Source organism: Pyrus communis, chromosome 14 (assembly GCF_963583255.1).
Source record: "Pyrus communis chromosome 14, drPyrComm1.1, whole genome shotgun sequence".
NCBI classification, from domain to species: domain Eukaryota; kingdom Viridiplantae; phylum Streptophyta; class Magnoliopsida; order Rosales; family Rosaceae; genus Pyrus; species Pyrus communis.
The window spans coordinates 13,641,931-13,660,315 of NC_084816.1; the positions used below are offsets into that span (position 1 = coordinate 13,641,931).

Sequence of the window (18,385 nt, forward strand, 5' to 3'; positions counted from 1 at the left end):
ATGGAGTTACACAAAAACAAGTACTAGCCAAAGTAACTAGCAAGAGCAAGCTACTTGCCTTTTACCTTGCCTTGCCCTTGCCCTCGTAAAACTAATAGACTTGCTCTTAAAGTTTGAAAAAAAAAATCCACAAATACCTTTTATTCAATTGGCATTTATTGGATAGTACTATCCACGTATATATTTTTATTTTTCACGCATTTTTCTTATTTTTCGAACGCCAGATCGAATAAATTGAAGAAGATCAATAATAGAAAAATAATAAAATTATATAAAACATAAAAATTAATATGTGAATGGTGGTGTCCTAATTATTAGGAAGAGATCTTCTCCGAATTTATATATTCGGAGTCATGAATCAAATGATCATGACCTTTAAAAATTGAACATACAATCAAAGTTACTGTAGCTTTCAAAAAAATTTCACTAATTCCTCCGCTTGTGTCCGTAAGAACAAATTTTTAAGGTCGGCATGATTTTAGCCCAATCCAAAGTCGTCCTGCCCACCACAATTTTACACGACACGCCTCAGCAGAAAGCCATTCGAGAAGTCTCTGCCATACAAATTGTTAGCGCATTCCTATGATTTCCGAAGCCCTTTTCTCCGTTTCAATCTTCAACATTTGGTTTCGTAGATGAATCTTTGCAGGTTCCGGTGCAGGTGCGTCCATTTTTCCCTATACAATAACTGAATCTCATCTTTACTTTTTCAATTTTCTTGTCTTTGCCTCTGTTTGGCTGCCGAGAAAACGCCCAGGAAAATCGAATTCCTTAATTCCTGTAATTTCTCCTTTTCACGCTTTGCCTTAATTCTTATTATCGTCTACTCAATTGGCAGGCTAGTAAATTTAGTGCAACTTTCCCGTCTTGATTTGATTTTCTCATGGTTTAAAATTCTTGCTTTTCCCGTTTTAATTTTCCCTCACTTTCCCAGCAACCAAACGCAGCGTAGATTGAACTTTTCTATTCAGTAGATGTTAAATCCTATCGGGAAGATCGAGTGTGGAGTGCATATAGCAGCGAACCAATATGGGTTATATGCAAAAAGTGCTAAACTGTTTTCCTCAAAACCCCATAAGTATAAGTGCTAAAATAGTTCTGTGTGGTTGAATTGGGTTTGTGTTTTTATGCAGAAACATAACAGGTGTGCGAATTTTTGTTGATAAACCTTTGCAAATTCGTTGACGGCTCGAATTGAATATATGCTACAACCCTGACCAAAATGAACCTGGGTTTTCTTGGTAATCTCCCTTGGTTTAGGGCCCAATCAAACAGCGATTTGGAATTGGAACCAACTCTTAATCCAACAACTACCCTTTTCGAGCAACCTAACCAAAAGGGTGGTTTTGATGTCAAGTTGTTGGGATTGTCCCTTCTTTCCTTTGTTCCATGGGTGGCGGAGAATTCTAAAGATAAGATTCGAACTCCATCCACTATTAACCGCGGCTTAAGAAGGCGTGCACAGCCTCGCAGGGTGTTTGAGAATGGGGATCCCAGTACGTCTTTGCGATTTAGGCCATATGTTTCTAGGGTTCCGTGGCATACTGGCGTAAGAGGTTTTCTCTCTCAGCTATTTCCGAGATATGGGCATTATTGTGGACCTAATTGGTCAAGTGGGAAAGATGGAGGATCTCCTATTTGGGACAAGCGGCCAATTGATTGGTTGGATTTTTGTTGCTACTGCCATGACATTGGTTATGACAGTCACGATCAGGCTGATCTGCTGAAGGCTGATTTAGCTTTTCTGGACTGCCTTGAGAGGCCAAATATGAGTACTAAAGGAGATGCGCGCATTGCTCACCTTTACAAGACAATGTGCACCACAGGTATGCATTTGCCTTGGCTTTTTTAAAAAAGTCATATTTGGCTTGGTGTATATTTCTCATATATACATGCATTGTTAATGGAGATTGATCTGTAGTGTTTGTTCCGTTTTTGTGCCGACGTGAATGGCAGGTCTCAGGAATTTACTTATTCCGTACAGAAGTCATCTTTTGAAGCTGCAAGCAGGACAACCTTTGATTCAATTTGGATGGCTAAGCAATGTTAGATGGAGAGTTTGGAAATTTCAGAAAACTTGAAAGGGGTCATGAGTTTTGAGAAGTGGTAACCAACAGTACTCAACTTCTCCGCATTGAAACAGGTGGTCTTTTTAAGTACTTTATCTCTGTTGATGCTTTTATGTGTTCCCGGTGGAAAATAGCAATGTTGAGTCTTATTGGCTTTCCTCCATGATGGATTTTATGTATATAACTTTGTTGAGACTTTTGGTGGTGCTTGTCTATCATCCATTAGAAGTCTCATATTCCTTACCTTAACTCTACTAATTGGGTTGTGTCCATAAGTAATGAACAATGCATGTTTCCTCTCTTTTATTTCTTTTTCTTTTTTTCAGTAAGATGATCATTAATCATCATATTCTACTTTGATCCCGATTCTCGTAGGCTCATTTAGGGCTGGAAATTTTTTCGAAAAATCCCAAACCAAACCAAAAAATTCCCGAATCCATACCAAAAAAAATCCCAAACCGATAATACTGAAATTTTCGGGATTCCATCCCGAACCATTTGGTACAGGATTCGGGATTACATATTCATTCCTTCGGTAATCCTGTTATATACTATTTAATTTTAAATATATATTTAGAATTATAACTGTCGAAGATTTGGTTGAGATTTAATCTCAACCATTGAATCCAAATGAAACCCTAGCTCTCTTTCGCCTGACTCAGGAGTGAATGGCAAAGTCCTGGGAAGAAAGAGGACTAAGTGACGTGAGAATTATACGCACACAAATTAAACCCTCTTTTTATCAATTGTACTGAAGAATGTAAGTAGGGATCGTTCTGGACCGGGGATTAGGAGGGATTGTTAATCAATTGGATTTGACTCAAAAACGTAAAAACACAATATAAAACACCAAACTAGACCCAAAGAATGCAAAACTAAAGTTTAAAACACTAAGACAAACCAAAAGACTCAAAACAGCAAGAAAACACTCAAAACTGCCTTAAAACTACTTTCTGAGCAGTTTTGAGCACTAGAGAAGAATTTGGACGAAAATAGTTATAACTTGACTCAAGATACTTTAAAAACACAAACTAAATTGATTTCTAACTAATTTGACACTCCAAGTAAAGGGGGATTTTGATTTTGACGAATTTGAAAACAAAACTTAAAACTTTGTAAAACGAACAGATTTTAAAACGAATTTGGATTTAATGAATGGAATGAAGGCTAGCTAAGGGGTTCATCTCCACACATGCCATACTTGCACACAAAACGATTTCTAATTGCTTTTCAATAAACCATGAATTCTCAACGCCCCAGATTAACCGTGAATTGCACTAATTAACCCTCATTTTTTCCTAACGTTATTGAATTGGATGATTTCATACAGTGGATCTGAATTGAATCATGACTATATAAGCTATTCTGATATTAAGATTCGATATAGATTAAATCGTGGAAGCGGGCCTTTGATTTCCTTGGACCACGTAAGAATTCGTCGTCCGATTGAACCTTCTTGTTCCTGGATGCTCCATAGAAATCCATCGCTATTCCTTTTCTTCCACTGAGAAAGGTTCATTCCAAATCACAAGAAAAATTTCTCTCTTTTTTTGACAACCCAAAGCATTCCCCACAAGTTCCCTACATGAATTGCATAATAGAGATACAAGCAAGAATCATTAAGTTCTTTGAAAACCATAAACATTGACGAAGCACTCGTCCAACGCCTTCGTATTGTTGAGCGTTCAATGCTCGATTAGCAATCAAGGTCTTTGCAGCCGTGGGGGTCTTGTCCACCAAGGCTCCTCCCGCTGAGGCATCTAGCATTTGACGTTCGATTGGTAGAAGTCCCTCGTAGAAGTATTGTAAGAGAAGTTCCTCCTTCATCTGATGCTGTGGACATGAAGCAACAAGAGATTTAAAACGTTCATAATAAGTAGGAAAAGATTCACCTTCATCTTGTTGAATTCCACTTATCCTTTTTCGTAGGAGGATGATTCGAGAGGTTGGGAAAAACTTCTCCAAGAAAACCCGTTTCATGCTCTTCCAAGATGTGACAGTTCTGGGAGCCAATTCATACAACCAATCTTTAGCTTTATCCATTAGAGAGAATGGAAAAGCTTTCATCTTCAAGATGCTTCCATCGACATTCACCGGGGTCATACTCGAACAAACAACTTCGAACTCCTTTAAGTGTTTGTTTGGATCCTCCATGGACAGCCCATGGTACTTCGGAATGTGATGTAACAAACTTGACTTCAATTCGAACTCGGCAGTCTTATCTGGAGCCGCCCTAGGATATTGAATACATAGGGGTGCGGCATTGTCCAATCCCGAAGCGGAAAGCTCCTTGATTATTAGGTTGTTCGCTGCCATGTCTACTTCACCCACTCTTGCCGTGGGTTCCTCTTCTTCAAATTCAGAAACGGACTCGGAACTTTCACTTGATTCGCTAGGTTCTGGGTTCTTTCTCTTTCGTCTCAACTCTTGCTCGAAATCGTCGTCAAAGTCCAAGATATGTTCACGAATCGGATGAGAACTCTGAGTCATAAACTAGTACCTAAAACAAGAAACAAAACGAGATTAAGAATTTGGAATAAAATAAAACAAACGAAAATAAAACAATCCAAGGGATTAGCAAAGTTGCTAATCCCCGGCAACGGCGCCAAAATTTGACGTGAGAATTATACGCACACAAATTAAACCCTCTTTTTATCAATTGTAGTGAAGAATGTAAGTAGGGATCGTTCTGGACCGGGGATTAGGAGGGATTGTTAATCACTTGGATTTGACTCAAAAACGTAAAAACACAATATAAAACACCAAACTAGACCCAAAGAATACAAAACTAAAGTTTAAAACACTAAGACAAACCAAAAGACTCAAAACAGCAAGAAAACACTCAAAACTGCCTTAAAACTACTTTCTGAGCAGTTTTGAGCACTAGAGAAGAATTTGGACGAAAATAGTTATAACTTGACTCAAGATACTTTGAAAACACAAACTAAATTGATTTCTAACTAATTTGACACTCCAAGTAAAGGGGGATTTTGATTTTGACGAATTTGAAAACAAAACTTAAAACTTTGTAAAACGAACAGATTTTAAAACGAATTTGGATTTAATGAATGGAATGAAGGCTAGCTAAGGGGTTCATCTCCACACATGCCATACTTGCACACAAAACGATTTCTAATTGCTTTTCAATAAACCATGAATTCTCAACGCCCCAGATTAACCGTGAATTGCACTAATTAACCCTCAGATTGTCCTAACGTTATTGAATTGGATGATTGCATACGACAACCCAAAGCATTCCCCACAAGTTCCCTACATGAATTGCATAATAGAGATACAAGCAAGAATCATTAAGTTCTTTGAAAACCATAAGGATTGACGAAGCACTCGTTACTATGAATTGCATGAAACTTATGCCAAGAATTTACTTAACGCAATAGAGATCATCAACTTTTACTACTTGTGAATATAAGTTTGTAACGATTAGGTGAAACTTCCTTATATCCTAGCATTAGATTTATGCATGATAATTAAGCGTGCACTCTCAACCAACACACACAAATCAGTTTAATTCAAATAGATAAGTAAATTGAATTCACAACTTATGAAACGCAATTAGAGGTAATCAAATCATATAGCAAGCATGATCATGGTCTCGAATCCCCCCTTAGCCAAGGGGGGGTTTAGTTCCTCATACGTACAAGACAAAGAAAAGTAAATTTAAACATTGAAATTAAAGGAGAGGAAACACCTAAAAATTCCAGCAACTCGAACTTGAATTACATGAACGTCCAAGCCCTCTTCTCCTCCTCTTTGTTGCGGCACAAGGTCTAAGGACAGGTTTTGGGTGTTATTTGTATGGAGGAATGGATGTGTGATGGTAGGGTAGTGTTTAGGAGGGATGGGGAGTGCGGCAAGGTGGGGAAATATGGAGAATGGTGAAGGATGGTTGCAGCAAAGGGTGTTTTCTGAAGGAATGTATGAATGTTGTGTGAAGGGGTGGATGATCTAAATGGTGCGGCAAGGGCTGTTTATATAGGCTAGTTTGGCACATTTAGCAAAGGAAAAGGGTTGCATAATCCCATTGAAAAAAGGTTAACTCAAGGCAGAAATCAAGTGGGATTGGGAATAGGAATTTCGGCTAGGATTTAGGGATTCTAGAAGGTTTTGGTGCGGCACATGAATAGGGCTGAGATAAGGTTTCTAGAAGGGAAGGTTTAGGGCAAATTCCTAAACCTAAAGGGCCAAGGATACATGATATTTGTGTAGGAAAAGGATTGCAATTCCTAAACCTACAAGGAATGGAGTTCTTGCGGCAATTAAGTGGATAAGGCTTCTAGAAACTGAGTTATGTGCTTAAATGTGTAATTAATTCCCTATTATTAGCTAGGAATAAGTCCTAACCTGATTTGGATAGGAGAGAATAGGATAATGTTAGAGATAGGATAGGATAAGGTTTCTAGGATATGATAAGATAAGGTTTGGATAAGGTTGGATAAGGTTCCTTGTTTCTTGCTTCTTCCTTATCTTCATTGCATTAGGACTTCTTCCACCAGATTTGTAGCCTTTCCTAGCCCTTCTTGTCTTCAATTTCGTCCATCCTCTTTGCTCCATGGTTAAGCTATCCAATCCATGCCCAAAAATGCTCCAAATAGCCTCAAAATGCACATTCTTGCTCCCTTTGCCATTAGAACCTAAAAACATACGAAAATGGCTTAAAATACTAAAACAACTATGAATTAATAACGTAAATGCATGAAAACAAGCTAAGTAAGTCGCCTAAATATGCTCCTATCACTAAGGAGGAAGCATGGGTTGATAAGAAGCCAGCTGCAAAGCATGGGAGGTGCTGGTGAGCTCTGTTGGAGTTTTGTTGTTTGTTTGATTATGTTTTTGGTTTAGCTTTTGCTTTTGGTGGGTTTCAAGAAAATGAGAGGAGAGAGGAAAAGTATGCAGAAAGAAAGGGGAATAAAGGAATTAGGTTTAATTTTGCTTTTGATTTAGTTTAGTCCTGTAACCTCTCGGATCCCTCACGATTTGCGTTCTTGTTCTGCTTATGCTTCTGCTTGCATCAAACCCCATCTTTCCTTCTTGGTCAACGTCTGCGTTCTTCTACCTCAATTTTCTGCGCCCTTTCTGAGCTTGCAGTGTGTTCAATTTCGTCAAACTTTGCCATTCTGGAATTTGAATTTTCTGCAATTGGTATGAAATCCCTAGGCTTATACAAATTATGAATTTTCTGGGTGGTTTGTACAAATCCCGAACTATTCTGAAATCCCGAAAATTTTTCGGAAATCCCGAAATTTTGATTTGGTTTTGGATTTTAGAATGCCGTCCCAAAAATTATTGGTTTGAGTTTCGGTACGGGATCCCATTCCAAACCAGCCCTACGCTCATCTAAAATGTTAAATCTTCTTTGATGAAGCATCATTTAATATTTGCGCTATTTTCTTAGGTAGAGTACGAAGATATGAAGCTAGACCTTTTCTGCACGAGTTATATGATGCCACTATTTATCTATTTGTCCTTTCTTGTCTAATTTCTCAGCATCCTACTTACAAATATAGTGGTTGTCACCCTAAAGTTCATTAGTCTCAAGGATATAGTTTTGAAAGAATTTCAGGAAGTGTAAAAAAAGTGCGTGTAAAAGAAGTCTGCCATTGAGCCCATAGAGCAATTTCACTCCTAAAAACCAAGTTGGGCAAGAGTCTTATTCAATCCATCCAAATGAATAGTATTGACTGCAATGAATACTAATTGTCCAAATGCATCTTCACTCCTAAAATGAATAGCCTAGTCAATTCGTATTAAAATATCATTAATTATTTTTTTTTAAATAAGAAAATAATAATTTTATTTTTAATTTCGGATAGAATTTTTAACCAATCTTGTCACTCCAAGTGTAATTATCTGAAAGTACAATTTTTGTGGAAGATGGTGAGGCATATAAAAAAATTAAAAAAAAATTCATTTTATTTTTCTGTATTTTTAAACAATTTTTTTATTAAGTTAATTAATTTGAACCAGTGGATTTCAAAAAGGTTGAAATCCAATAGCCCAAAAGTGGACATGTGGCCAAGCCAGCTAATTGGATGGGGTGGAGTGCATTTTTTGGGGGTTAGGGGGAAAATGGGCTATTGCCTAACTCATTTGTTAGGGGTGGACTTGCTCTTAAGGTAATAGCAATGCATGTAAAAGAAGTTAGCTAAACAAGTATGTTATGCATACATAATGTTGGATCTTGATGTAGATAGTCTATTATGCATTTGTAACGTTGGATCTTGATGTATGCACAACAAAATCAGTTTTTTTTTTAAAGCACAGTCATACCAAACTAGCTCTATGTCCTTCGATTGCTTCTAAAGAGACAATATGCATTATGGATCTTGAGCTCACCATCAAGCTCGAATTTTTTGAACTTGCTTGAGCTCGTCTCGTATAAGAAGCAAGTCAAGCCAAGCTCGAGCTCAAATATAGTTAAACAATCCAAACTTAATCACAATGACATTTTGTTCGGCTCAACAAATTTACTTTTGAACCAAAAATAAAAAAATAACAGTACCCAAAAAACAAATGAAGATACGACTACTTCTGAAGGTGATTGCCTCGCCCTTTCTCCGCCACCACCGCATTTCCACCTCGCCTCCCACCAAAGTCTCTTCTTCATTTCCCTTCTCCACCACTTCGCCTTTCCTCCCTTAACTCCCACCAAAGCTCTTCTACATACATGTTCAGTCACACCCACCTAGAACGTCTCCGATGATTTGGCTACATTTTGCCACCATTCTTAAATATAGCAACTAAAAATATAATTTTTAAAAAAAAAAAATTGTGCAGGCTATAATTTTTTATCCCCAACGGTGCAGGGGCAATATTTATTTCTCTTAATATTTTATTATTTTTTAACTTATTAAAAAATATTATAGTACAACACTCACACATTTAACTATGATATATTGATTTGAATTAATAATTTTTTTTATTTATAACTCTAGTTAAAGTTATTAAAGTTTTTTTATGGAATCAAAATTGAACACTAAGTAATTTTTTTTTTTTTGGCTTATTCTTTTATATGTTCTATGAAATTTAAAGTCTATACTCTCTAAAACTCAAGGGTATTATTCAATTAACCTCTAAAATTCAATTCTTGTCTCAAAGAGTAAAGTGAGATTCGACTTAAGATTAGGAGAACATAGCAAAAAATAAGGTTTTATTTACATTATGTACATAACAAAAAATAATACTATATTAATTATTAATATAATTTTTTTTTTTTAAATTTACTTCAATATAAATTCAGACACCAGCAATGGAATGGAAACATGACCACCTAGTTTTGTACGGGATTTAGAAAAATTACTTGATCTTTAGTGTCCGTTTTCAGCAGCCTTTTAAGATGCTTTCAGAAAAAAAAAATTTGGAAGATCAGCGGCGTGCGGTTGAGTTGCATTTTATCTAGCGATTTTATCGTGTTCGTCGTATTTGTGACATACTCGATATTTTAATGAGTCGTGTCGTATCAAACTCATTAAAATGAACGGGTTATATGACCTAACCCGAACTCGACCCCTTAAAATTAATGGCAATATGCCCTAATCCGTTACCCGTTAAAAAGAATATATTATAATTTACTAAATAATCAAATGAAAAACTTCATACTTTTTTTTTTTTTTTTGAGTCTGAAAAGTAAATTTCATTAATTTGATAGAAGGTTACAGGTCAACACACAGGAAGGCGAAGTAACCCAAATACATTGAGGGGAAATAGATACATAAAAGTCCAGCCCAATGAAATAGGCAAAAACAAAAACCCAAATCCCTAATTTCCGACTGCAAAAAGCAGTGTTTGCTGTCGTCAACGCCACGAAAGTCTTGCCAGCAGCTACCGAAGCAACAACATTAGAGAGAACAATCGAGTGGTGAAATGGACCAAGACATTGCAACACAAAAGTACCAAAAGCACACCACATCTAGATTTCTCCACCGAAGATGCAAAACCAAGAGATAGTCGCCAGATCCAAATCCCATGTACCAGTCCCTGCAAATATATACAAATATAGTAACACAGGGATAGAAGGTAAGGCTTTGGGGGTATGTAAAATATCATTACTTTAGCTGAAGCCGCCAAACACTTTGCCTCGAGGGAAATCCAGCATGCAAGTTGGGGAGGAAAAGTGAGGGAGGGAAATAAATCTGGTAACCATATTCCATATTTAACCATATCCTGCCTAGAGTCCGCATACCAGAGAAAAGGACTGGGTGGGGATAAATTATGAGGAAGGGAGACAGAGTTAAAAAGTGAGGGGAGATGGAGTTTTGGGTTTGGAAAGGAACAACCAAAGGAGGGGGAGGGGAGGGGAGGAGGGACATGAAGCCCAAAAGTGAGACAACCTCAGGGGAAAATTTGAGACAAAGCTCAAGGAATCTAAGATAAATCTTAGGGGAAAAAGAGAGAAAGAGAACAGGAGAATAAGGGAAAAAGGAGAACAAAGAGATTGGACAATGGCAATCACCGGCACCCAAGCCAAAGGCTAAGGCCGGCAGTAAGGGTGTTTGCAGAGTTGGGAAACCATAGAGAAAGCGCATTTTTTTTCCTCTTCCTATAGTACTATTAAATTACATAATAGAAAAAAACTTCATATTAAATTAAAATCTACATACACTAAATCCTAAAACCTAAAAATTCAAATGATGATTTAACTATCGTCAAGGCGTAGAGGATCCAATCACGAGCATTGGCATATTTCTTTCACATTTTTCACACTTGTAAATTAATTATTATGAATTATTACACATTTTCAACTTCACCTAAAAACATTGTTCATGAGAGTTTGGGGGGTTTTCAAAATCCAAATGACAATGTACCCATCAGCAAAAGGTAGAGAATGTGACCGCAAGCATTTACATATTTGTTTCACATTTTTCATACTTGTAAATGAGTTATTATGAATTGTTTAAGGGGAATTTGATCTTTAGCAGATGCAGAAAAATTAACTATTTGGATTATTGATATTGGGTTAGATTTTTACGGTTAGTGAAAATATTGCTCAGAGTTTATAAAGTCTCTTGAAACTATATAACATCCACTCATATTTCAGTTAACCGTAAATATCGAAACATGATATCAATGATTCAAGCCATTTATCTCTACATCTACTAAAGGATCTTATTTTAAAAAAACAAAATTATAAAAAAAAAAAAAAAAAAAAACGAAATCTTTAAGAAGAACGGAGTAAACGAAAACTACGGTTGGCGATTAAATATAAACCTAGGGTTTATAGATTATGGTGTCGAATTTTAGAATTAACCTCTTCACGAAAGTTGTAGAACTTGTCATTATGAGCATATATTTCTTTACATTTTTCACACTTGTACATTAATTATTATGAATTTGTATTAATTTTGCACTCAAACAAAAAAACCCTATCCATGATGGTTTGGTGGGTTTAAAATTTTAAATAATGATGTACCCATTGTTCAAGCTTAGAGAATGCAATCACGAGCTTTTGTATATATTTTTTTCACATTTTTCACACTTGTACATTAATTGCTATGAATTTTTATTTATTTTCAACTCCCCCTAAAAACATTGTTCACTAGGATTTGAAGGGTTTTAAAAATCCAAATGATGATGTACTCATCGTAAAACGAGGATGATGATATGACGAGTGTTTGCATATTTTTTCACATTTCTCACACTTGTAAAATAATTGTTTTAAATTTATTATTGTGCTTTAGTATATTGCAGAAAAAAAATAAAATTACAATACAAAATTCATAATGAGCAGTCAAAGTTGACCACCAGTGACGTTGGCTAACCTTGATCGTTGTGGACCGACGTTGATCAACAATAAGGATTTATGTGAGATTAAATCATATAGCTACTGTAGTAAGATTGTTTTAGTAGTTAAAATTTACCAAATTATCTTTTTTCTTAACAGGTTGAAACGGGTTACTCACGAGTAAACCTATTAATAACCCATTATTAATAGGTTTTTAACAAATGACCTGATTAGTTAACGTGTGGACTTGAAACCTGTTATTTTCGTGTTGTTTCGTGTTGAGTTAATGGGTCCTACAAGAAATTGCCAAGTCTAGGTTGCAAGAATTCCTTGTCGATCGCGTTCATTGGACTCACTCATTATTGAGCACTTACATACTTGTCTTGGTGTTATTCACACCAATGACTTGACTCTCCTCGGATACAAGACATAACAGGTACTGATCTATCTAGATCGTTGTTGGAAATGTTCCCTAAATCCAATCATATGGTGATACTTTACGGACATTTCACATGTTAAACTAAATTAGTTTAATATAGGGGCAAAGATTATTGTTTAAAGCCGTCTCATATAAATGTTATACACTTAAACAATAAGTCCAAGGAGTATGTAATTAGGAGAATGTGATCTAAAGAAGTTAGGTTCATGAGACCATTCTTTTTCGTACACATATCCTAAACGTTCCTGATCATATGATTGCCAATTTGGCATTAACGATCCGTTAAGATCAGTACATGATATGTCTTCTCTCCAGGAAAGTGACTGGTATCGATTCATTGTTATGACTGACACCAAGACAAGTATGTAGGTGCTTAATAGAGAATAAGTAAACTGAATGCAATTAACGAGGAGTTTTCCTTTCCTGTCACATGAGAGTTCATGGTTGAGTTAATGCAAAGTAGCCTTTTGGCCTAAGGCATCATAGTTGTCTTGTGGTTAGGTCCTTGACCTTTGACTGTGTCAAAGGCACTCCATTAGAGGGTGTCCACGACATAGTTGGTGTTAAGCTACTTAACTATGAAGAGAGGTGAATGTGCGACAAAGGATCTATAACCTTCAAACTATAGGATAATACTTTTTTATATGATTAAGAATCTTTAGCAAGAGTATGAATGAGATTTAGGAAGTCGTTTCAAATCACATTCAAGGTAATCATATAAGTAAGAGAATCACATTGGATAGTAGACATGAATAAACTTTCAAACCCAACAATGTGATCAAGAGTATTGTATTAGAGAAAAACTGTATTGCATTTGTAATCCTAAACTAAATAGGTTCTCCACCTCTTCTGTGTAGCTTGGGTAGCCATGACATACTGCTATGTGTCACTCATAGCTTGTGGAAGCCCTGAAGATGTGTAATCACTAAAGGGAGAATTGAAAGTAAGTTTTGATTCACAATCAATTAAAAGAGTTCTAATCGTTCACTCCCTTGCTAATTAGAACCTAATGGATCGTACACCATGTAAGATAGAGATTAGAAACAACAAAGTTGAGTAAGGACAATTAAATGGTTTAATTGTTCATGGTTAGGATTAATTAACATGTTAATTAATCAAACGAATAAGTTTGTTTTAGATCTTAGGTTAGCTTTGGGCCTCGGGGCCCAATGGGGTTTGAACAGTCAAGCCTAATGACTTAAGTTGACAACTTAAATCACAAAAGGGCAAAGATCCACTAACACCTAATGGTCCGCCATAGAGGAGAGTTTAACTTAATTAGATTCATGCCACTGTGAGTGGCTATAAAAGGAAAGTTATAATCCAAATTCATTTAGGGTTTTCATGAGTTCTCCAAATTCATTTAGTTTAACATATGAAATGTTCGTCAAGTGTTATCTTATAATTGGCTTTAACGCATATTTCCAACAGTAACTACAATCACTTCTTGCAACAGTCTTTATGGGGTTGCTTACATCCCATGGATTAGCTTGCAAATCTTACTAGCTCATTGGTTAACTCCATTAAATGGAATTCAAGCCATCTTAACTATGAGACAAAGCTCACAAGTAGGTAATGGTTTAGAAGCTTCAAGATTGATCAGTCTATCGTTAGCTAAACTTATGTGCCTAAGTTTTTGTTAATCGATCTCTTCGCAAAGCTATTTGCTCCTATTAATATTATTATCACTAGTATTGCAGTATAGGTCTCCTTCCAACGAGAGGATATAATGGTGTGCCTCTTACCTGTTATTCCATTCTTAACAGTAATCTTTTCAAAAACCCAATTAAAATCACATTACAAATTTCGAGTCCTGGAGCTTCTGACCGTTGAGATTGGAGTACAAAACGATGACCACTAGATTGATGTTTCTACCGCAAATAAGGGCTTTGAGACTATCAAGGTCTAAGCATAGTTGTAGCCATTGAGCGGGGTCACCTGAGACCTGATCGGATGAGAGGAGGGTGGCGACGATGACGAGATAAATATGAGGAGTGGAAAGAAAAGGAAGAGCAGAGGAAGATAAAAAGATTATGTTTTTATCAGTATAGAATGAGAGAAAGAGGAAGAGTAAGAGATGAAAGGAGAGTGCATAGCTGGCACATGGCCCCTTCTGAGATAAGAGCAAATGGAAAAAGTGTAGGTCTTCCTTCCCTTTTCACGATGACCAACCCGTGTCCCTTTGAATTTTTTTTAAGAGAATGGCAAAGTCGTAAATAATCAAAATCAGCAACTCAAACCCACCCAGATGCACAACAATTATTAATTTAAAATTGAAGCTCTAATTTATATTCAAGATGAATAGTGCAATTCATATCCCAATTTTACAAGAGAGTTGCTATTCCCACACCATGGTCTTATCTTCCCACCCACCTTTTAATGATTTTTTTAATTACAAATTTGTCCATTTGTAAAATAACTAATAAAGACCTTAGTTACCCTCTTTTGCCTTAACTTTTTTTTTTTATATAAAAAAAAAAAATTGTGTGTGATAACTCTCATGCTTTATTTAGACGATTTGTCTCTCTTACACCCTAACTCATCCTTCCCATCTTCTTTCATTCAGAGAAAGCAAAGAGAATGAACTTAGAAGATGACATTTACATGGAAGAAGTAGAGGATTATTTTTCTATCGAAGAGGTAGAAGAATAATTTTATGTGTGGGTCATCTTGATTTGTCACCATTGTACAATTGAAGCATAGCTCTATGGATTTTTATTTGAATTTGCATTAGGTTAGGATGCAATTTGTTTCACGTTTTCATATGGGAATTCTTGGAATTCGTTTGCATTAGGTTAGGGTGCAATTTGTTTCATGTTTCATATGCGAATTCCTAGAATTCGTACTTAACTTTCATATGATTTTATATTTAACCTTCATGTTTTCATACTTGTTCCATGTTTTCATATGATTTTATGTCTAACTTTCACATTTTCATATTCCTAGAATTTGTTTTGAAAAAAATAAACAAAAGCTAGTACAATCATATTTGCACATTTCTTTCTTTGTAGCAGGTGGATGAATCTGGTAGTAATTTAGCATCTACACATATGGTGGACTGTACTAGTGAATTTACCACAAATAAGGTAATATATGGATTGACTAAGTAATTGATTTACTTATATACTTGTATGTTTATTCATAATGTGTAATTTTGGTATGAAGTTATTTAAAAGTAGAGAAGAATTAATATAATGGGCTCGAGAAGTTAGGAAGGTCAATGGTTTTGTTATTGTGATGTTACAATCTGATCAAGGTAGAAAAGATAATAGGAGCCCTAGACTTACATTGGGTTGTGAAAGGATGGACAATATGTAAGTCGAATTCTCAGAAAAAGACATAAAGGATGAGGATAGAAGGAATTCTGGAACGGAAAAATGTGGACGCCCATTTCAATTAAAGGGTAAAAAGCTAGCAACTGATAATGACTGGATATTAAAGGTAGTTAGTAGAGTGCATAATCACACATCAGCAAACCATTTGGAGGGTCAGTCATTTGCTAGTAGATTATCGTGAAGAATTAATATAATGGGCCCAAGAAGTTGGGAAGCTTAGTGGTTTTGTTATTGTGATGTTACGATCCGATCAAGGTGGAAAGATAATAAGAGCCCTAGACTTACATTGGGTTGTGAAAGGAATGGACAATATGTAAGTCAAATTCTCAAAAAAGACAAAGGATGAGGATATAAGGAATTCTGGAACAAAACATGTGGATGCATTTTTCAATTAAAGGGTAAAAAGCTAGCAAATGATAATAATTAGATATCGATGGTAGTTATTAGAGTGCATAATCACACAGCAGTAGATCATTTGGAGGGTCATTCATTTACTGGTAGATTATCTTGAAGAATTAATATAATGGGCTCAAGAAGTTGGGAAGGTCAATGGTTTTGTTATTGTGACCTTATGGTCTAATCGAGGTGAAAAAGATAATAGGAGCCCTAGACTTACATTGGGTTGTGAAAGGAATGGACAATATGTAAGTCGAATTCTCAAAAAAGACATAAAAGATGAGGATAGAAGGAATTCTGGAATGGAAAAATATGGATACCCATTTCAATTAAAGGGTAAAAAGTTAGCAACTGATAATGATTGGATATTGATGGTTGTTATTGGAGTGCATAATCACACAACAGCATACCATTTGGAGGGTCATTCATTTTCTGGTAGATTATCATCAAAAGAGACTTCATTATTGGCTGATCTGTCTAAAAGTTTGGTGCAACCAAAGGAGATTTTGACTACACTAAAACGAAGAGACAAACGAAATGTATTTACACTGAGGATAATTTATAATGCACGTCAATGTTTGAGGCTTTTGGAGAAAGGTGGGAGGTCCTAATGCAATTGATGTGTAAGTTATTTGAGCATAGGTACACTGAGTGGCATAGGAGTTGCCCGACGACTAATGCTATATTGGACTTGTTTTGGACACACCCGACTTGTTTGGAATTGTTACACGCATTTCCATATATTTTGATTATGGACCGTACCTACAAGACCAATGGGTATTATATGCCATTGTTAGAAATTGTTGGAGTTACGTCAACTGATATGACATTTTTTGTTAGTTTTATTTATCTTATTGTGGAATGAGAAAATAATTACATTTGGGCCCTGAGTATATTGCGATGACTCATGGATGGTATTGTTATGCCTGATGTTATTATGATAGATAGAGAAATGGCTTTGATGAGGGCCATTAAACTTATATTGGGTACGAGTAAGCATTTATTATGTAGATGGCACATCAATAAGAATGTGCTAGCCAAGTTCAAAAAATTATATAAGTCCAAGGAAGATTGCGATAGATTTTTGGAGAAATAGAATACAATTTTGCATCTCCTACTGAAGCTGATTTCATAAGGCAGACAAGACAACTATGCAATGAGTTTAGTATGTATCAAGAGATGCTTCAATATGTGATGATACTTGGTTGAATCTATATAAAGAAAGGTTTGGTGCAACATGGATCGATAAATTTATGCCCTTTGGGAATACAACCTCAAATAGGTAAGCATTTATCACTTGTTACTTTATTTTCATTTTCATTTTCTAGTGAGATTGCTAAACCCTTGTTACTTTAACAAGGCCGAGTCCTTACATGCCAAATTAAAAAGACATCTTGGAAGTAGCCAAAGGAACATATGAGACATTGTGGGAAAGTATACGTGTTCTGCTTGGGTTGTAGCACACTAAAATCAAGGCTCATTTTGAGAAAAGTTTGATAGTGGTGCATTATGATTTTAGACATTCAGATTTCATGGAACTTCGTGGCTTTATCTCAATTAGTGCACTATATATGGTCCTAAAGTAGTACGAGTTGTCCAAAATGAACTGTATTGACGTCAAGGCATGTGGTTGTGTTTTACGAGACTCATGGTTTGCTATGTGCTCATGGGATTGTTAGATATATGAGAAATGGTTGACCTATTCCACTTGAGAGCATTGATCCTCATTGGAGGAAACTTAACATGAAGTATACACTTACAAGAAATGCAGCAAAGTATGCTTATGATGCAAAGATAAAGTTGTTTCATAGTCGTTGGATAGAATCTGATGCAACTGCAAGAATGGTCATTCAAATGAAACTTGTGGAGTTAGTATTACCACAAACTTCTTTACTTGTTGAACCATCTGTGACAACCAAGACTAGGGGTAAGCCAAGTAAAAGGATGGATAAATCTACTCGTTGTGATCTGTCATTGTTGAAGATTGTGGAATTGGAGTAAGGAAGTCATTAACTTGGGATGGATAGTTGTACCCTTGGTGGTCTTTATCCTGAAATGAGTTCAAAACAAAAGAGGCGACCAAAGAAGAAGGTGCATCACGCTTGTTCAATTAAGCTAATTGAGTTAACTAATGCATTTTCAGTAGCATTGAGGTCATACATTTTTCTTGTAAAACATGTGGCAGCTGATGTACTTGCGGTTTTAGAGTAATTGCATCATTGTTGGGTTATAATAAGGATGGATGGGTACAAATGCGAAAAGATTTATTAAAAGAGTTAGAGACTTACTCAAGTTGCTACTCCGAGCTATATTGGTCTGAAAATAAGGCCCATGAGTTGGAGCATGCATTGAGATATTTTGAAACTCATGCAAACATGGATCAGTAGATGAGTATGGCTGACATGGG

General features: G+C 35.9%; 1 protein-coding gene across 2 annotated transcripts; it reads left to right on the forward strand.

Annotated features, from left to right (window-relative positions):
• The first annotated feature begins 474 nt into the window (after positions 1 to 474).
• LOC137715986 (uncharacterized) lies at positions 475 to 2,379 on the forward strand. Of its 2 annotated transcripts, XM_068455372.1 has the most exons (4): positions 475 to 661; positions 935 to 1,047; positions 1,134 to 1,826; positions 1,957 to 2,379. In XM_068455372.1, the coding sequence occupies exons 3-4, from the start codon at positions 1,223 to 1,225 to the stop codon at positions 2,079 to 2,081; spliced, it is 729 nt and encodes a 242-aa protein (XP_068311473.1). In that variant the 5' UTR covers positions 475 to 661; positions 935 to 1,047; positions 1,134 to 1,222; the 3' UTR covers positions 2,082 to 2,379. The 2 variants fall into 2 exon arrangements, with proteins under 2 accessions (XP_068311473.1, XP_068311471.1); XM_068455370.1 differs by lacking the exon at positions 935 to 1,047.
• The last annotated feature ends 16,006 nt before the right edge of the window (positions 2,380 to 18,385 follow it).

What these genes read in the sequence shown, in the direction of transcription:
- LOC137715986 (XM_068455372.1), top strand. Translation starts at nt 1,223, where the DNA reads ATGAACCTGGGTTTTCTTGGTAATCTCCCTTGGTTTAGGGCCCAATCA. An exon ending in CAAGACAATGTGCACCACAG is followed by an intron (nt 1,827 to 1,956) that starts GTATGCATTTGC and finishes CGTGAATGGCAG; the next exon opens with GTCTCAGGAATTTACTTATT.